At 62.4% G+C, this 2,995-nt stretch overlaps 1 protein-coding gene across 1 annotated transcript in view; it reads right to left on the bottom strand.

Moving 5' to 3' along the window:
• Positions 1–611: 611 nt before the first annotated feature.
• The window catches only part of RTN3 (reticulon 3), a 7,364-nt gene continuing 4,980 nt past the window's right edge, over positions 612–2,995 (bottom strand). The window contains exons 2-7 of the mRNA XM_021383195.1: positions 2,015–2,222; positions 1,722–1,860; positions 1,578–1,647; positions 1,443–1,489; positions 1,205–1,263; positions 612–1,120 (exon numbers count right to left, since the gene is read on the bottom strand). Coding sequence (XP_021238870.1) covers positions 1,075–1,120; positions 1,205–1,263; positions 1,443–1,489; positions 1,578–1,647; positions 1,722–1,860; positions 2,015–2,222 — 569 coding nt within the window. The 3' untranslated portion in view covers positions 612–1,074. The remainder of the gene's footprint in view (positions 1,121–1,204; positions 1,264–1,442; positions 1,490–1,577; positions 1,648–1,721; positions 1,861–2,014; positions 2,223–2,995) is intronic.

The following is a 2,995-nucleotide window of genomic DNA, read 5'->3' as shown; positions in this document are numbered from 1 at the left end:
CAGGGGCTGCGGGGACACAGTGGGGGACATAGGGGACGCTCCCTCTCTGAGGACCCCCCCCAGCCCTGTGTCACCCGACCCCTGGTGAGGGGAGGACAAACGGACAAGCTGGACACGGGAGGGTGCGTCCTGTATCCTCCCCTCCAAGCGTCCCCAGTCCCCTGTTGGTCCCCTTGACAGCGGCACCGCTCCCCAGTGTGTCACCAGCCCTTAAAGGGTCACCAGCCCCTGCAGGGGTCCCCATGGTGTCACAGACACCTCATGGTGTCACCAGTCCTCAAAGGGTCCCTCGTGGTGTCACCCTGGGGTGTCACCCCGCTCCCCCCTGTGCCACCACCCCTTTAGGGGTCTCCTTGATGGCCTCACCAGTCCCCACTGGGCCCCACAATGGTGTCACAGATCCCCACTGGGTCCCCCCCCGCTGTCACCGCTCCCCTGTGCATGTCCCCTGTGGCCCCCCCGAGCCCCCCCCCCCCTATTTATGAGCCCCATTTTTCATTTTTTATGCCCCTTTTTGTAAGCCAAGTTCCTTCAATAAACCCAACCCTGCGGCCCCACGGAGCAGCGGATGTGGGGAGGGGACACCCTAACAAAAGGCCTGGAGGCTCCCATCCATCACGGTGATTTATTGAGCCCCCCTGCCGAGACCGGCTCACGCCACGGGGAGGGGGGGAACGCCATTTCTGGGGGGGAGTTATGGGATGGGGGCACCCCCCAGTGCCCAGTGTACGGGGGGTGTGACAGCGGCGGTGGGGGGGCAGACGAAGAACCATTTTGGGGACACGAGGGGCCATTCCCCCTCTGGTTTACAGCAGTTACAGACATTTCACTTCATAAACATTAAAAAAAGTACTGGGGGGGGAGAGGAAGAGGAAGAACGAGCGGGGAGGGGGGGAGAGCCCTGGGGGGGATTTGGGGGTTTGGACCTTCCCCCCCAGAGGCCAAGTCCAAGGCTGAGGTGGAGGAGACAGATGCCGCCCTGGGACGGCTGGGGGGGTGGGGTGGGAATGGGAGCACAATGAGGGGTGGGGGCACCCCGACATTTTATCCCCCCCCCCAACCTTAGCTCTGGGTTCATTCCGGCTTCTTCTTGGCCAGGCCCGGGAGCTTCGCTTGGACCCTGGGGGGGAGAGGAGAGAGGTGAGATGGGGGGACATGGTGACTCGGGGGGGGACACGGTGACACGGGAGGGACAGACACTCACTTTGCGATGAGGGACTTGGTCTGCTCACGGGCGATGCCCACGTAGTGGTCAATCTGCACCTGGGGGGGGCAAAACGGAGGCGTCAGAGGGGTCCTCAATGCTGCTCCCACTTGTGGGAGGGTCCTGGCTGCTCCCCAGCCCCATTTTGAGGTCTCACTCCAAAGATTCTGGGGTCTCCTCCCCCCATTCTGGGGTCTCACCCCCAATTTGGGGATTTCTCCCCATTTCAGGGTCTCACCTTGTTCTTCTCATAGACAGGTGGGAGGGTGAAGGCCAGCAGCTCAGCTGTGGGGCGAGAAGTGGGGTCAGCACCTGCCTGGGGGGGCACGGCCCCCTAATGAAGTACAGCTTGTTAATTGGGGAGGGGTCTTACCAAGGATGAGGAGGGTGATGCCGTTGAAGACAGCTCCCACGTAGGTCATGAGCCACATGGCCACGGCCAGCTGGGGACAGATTGGAGACAGTGAGGTTCGAGGGCACCTGGGGGACCTCTCGGGGGACTAGGCGGGTCACCCACCTTCAGCGAGTCCACCAGGTCCTCCACAAGGAAGAGGCGGACCAGCAGCCGCAGCGCGTGGTTGACGTGGGCCATGGCAGCAGTGGCATGGCTCTGGAAGGCCTCGGGGGACAGGGTGACATCGAGCTCCAGGTAGGCCCTGGGGAGGGCGGGACACACAGGGACGAGGGGCAGGGCACACGGGGTCAGTTTGGGAGTGCCAGCATCCCCAGAGGTGGCACCGCGACCCCTAGGGGTGCCGCTACCACGGCACGGGTGCCACCACCCCAAGCCGACCCTCGTCGGGAGCTCACCTGAAGGGGTGCCCCTCCTCGGACTTCTGCACGGCCTGGATGACCGACTTGTAGACGCGGAAGCTGATGGTGACGGAGAGCAGGGCCAGCACCAGGTAGGCCACCACGCTGACCACGCTGAAGGCGGCCAGCGACAGCAGCAGCAGCAGGCTGGAGGCGAACACCGCGCCGCTCTTCCTCACGTCCCGCCAGAAGATCAGGTCGTGCACTGCGGGACGGGGACACGGCGCGCGTGGGTGACGCCGCCCGCTCCCCTCGGCTGTGCCACCGCCCGTCCCCCCCCAGCAGCCGGCCGGGCTCAGTGGGGATGGCTTTCCACCCCTGGGTCCTCCATCTTGTGCCCTCTGTTTTGCATTGCCTGTTCGCTCATTAATGGGGCCGCTCGTTAGCAGCTCAACAAAGCCGTGAAGGGAATAGCAGCACGTTTTGCCCCCAAAATATGGGGTTTTGTCAAGAGTGCCCTTCCAACCCTGCATCCCCCAAACCCTACGTCCTCCCAACCCCAAGTCCTGTTTCGTGCCGTCCCTTCGTTAACGGAGCCGCTCATTAGGAGCTCAACAAGGCTGTCACTGCGGGAGCCAGCTCCCCACTGCCATAATATATTCTACCCCCAGAATCCTGTTTTGTCACCAGAACCGTTCTCCCAGCCCCACACGCTCCCAACCTCACGTCCTCCATTTGGTGTCTTCCATTTCGCAAAGCCCGTTCGTTAACAGGGCGGCTCGTTAACAGCTCAACAAAGCTGTCACCAAGGGAGTCACCCCCTCAGTGACACCGCTGCCGCCGCGCATTTTTAGCCAAAATCGCTGTTTTATCCCCAAAAGCGTCCTTCCAACCCTACGTCTTCCCAACCTATCCTCCATTTTGTGCTGTCCGTTCGTTAACACAGCCGCTCATGAAGAGCTCAACAAAGCTCTCGCTAAGGGAGCCGCCTCCCCATTGCCACCGGGTGCCCTGCCCCATCAAACTGCTTTTTTCCCC

Source organism: Numida meleagris, unplaced genomic scaffold, assembly GCF_002078875.1.
Source record: "Numida meleagris isolate 19003 breed g44 Domestic line unplaced genomic scaffold, NumMel1.0 unplaced_Scaffold355, whole genome shotgun sequence".
In the NCBI taxonomy this organism is placed as follows: domain Eukaryota; kingdom Metazoa; phylum Chordata; class Aves; order Galliformes; family Numididae; genus Numida; species Numida meleagris.
This window is presented reverse-complemented; position numbering and strand designations above follow the sequence as displayed.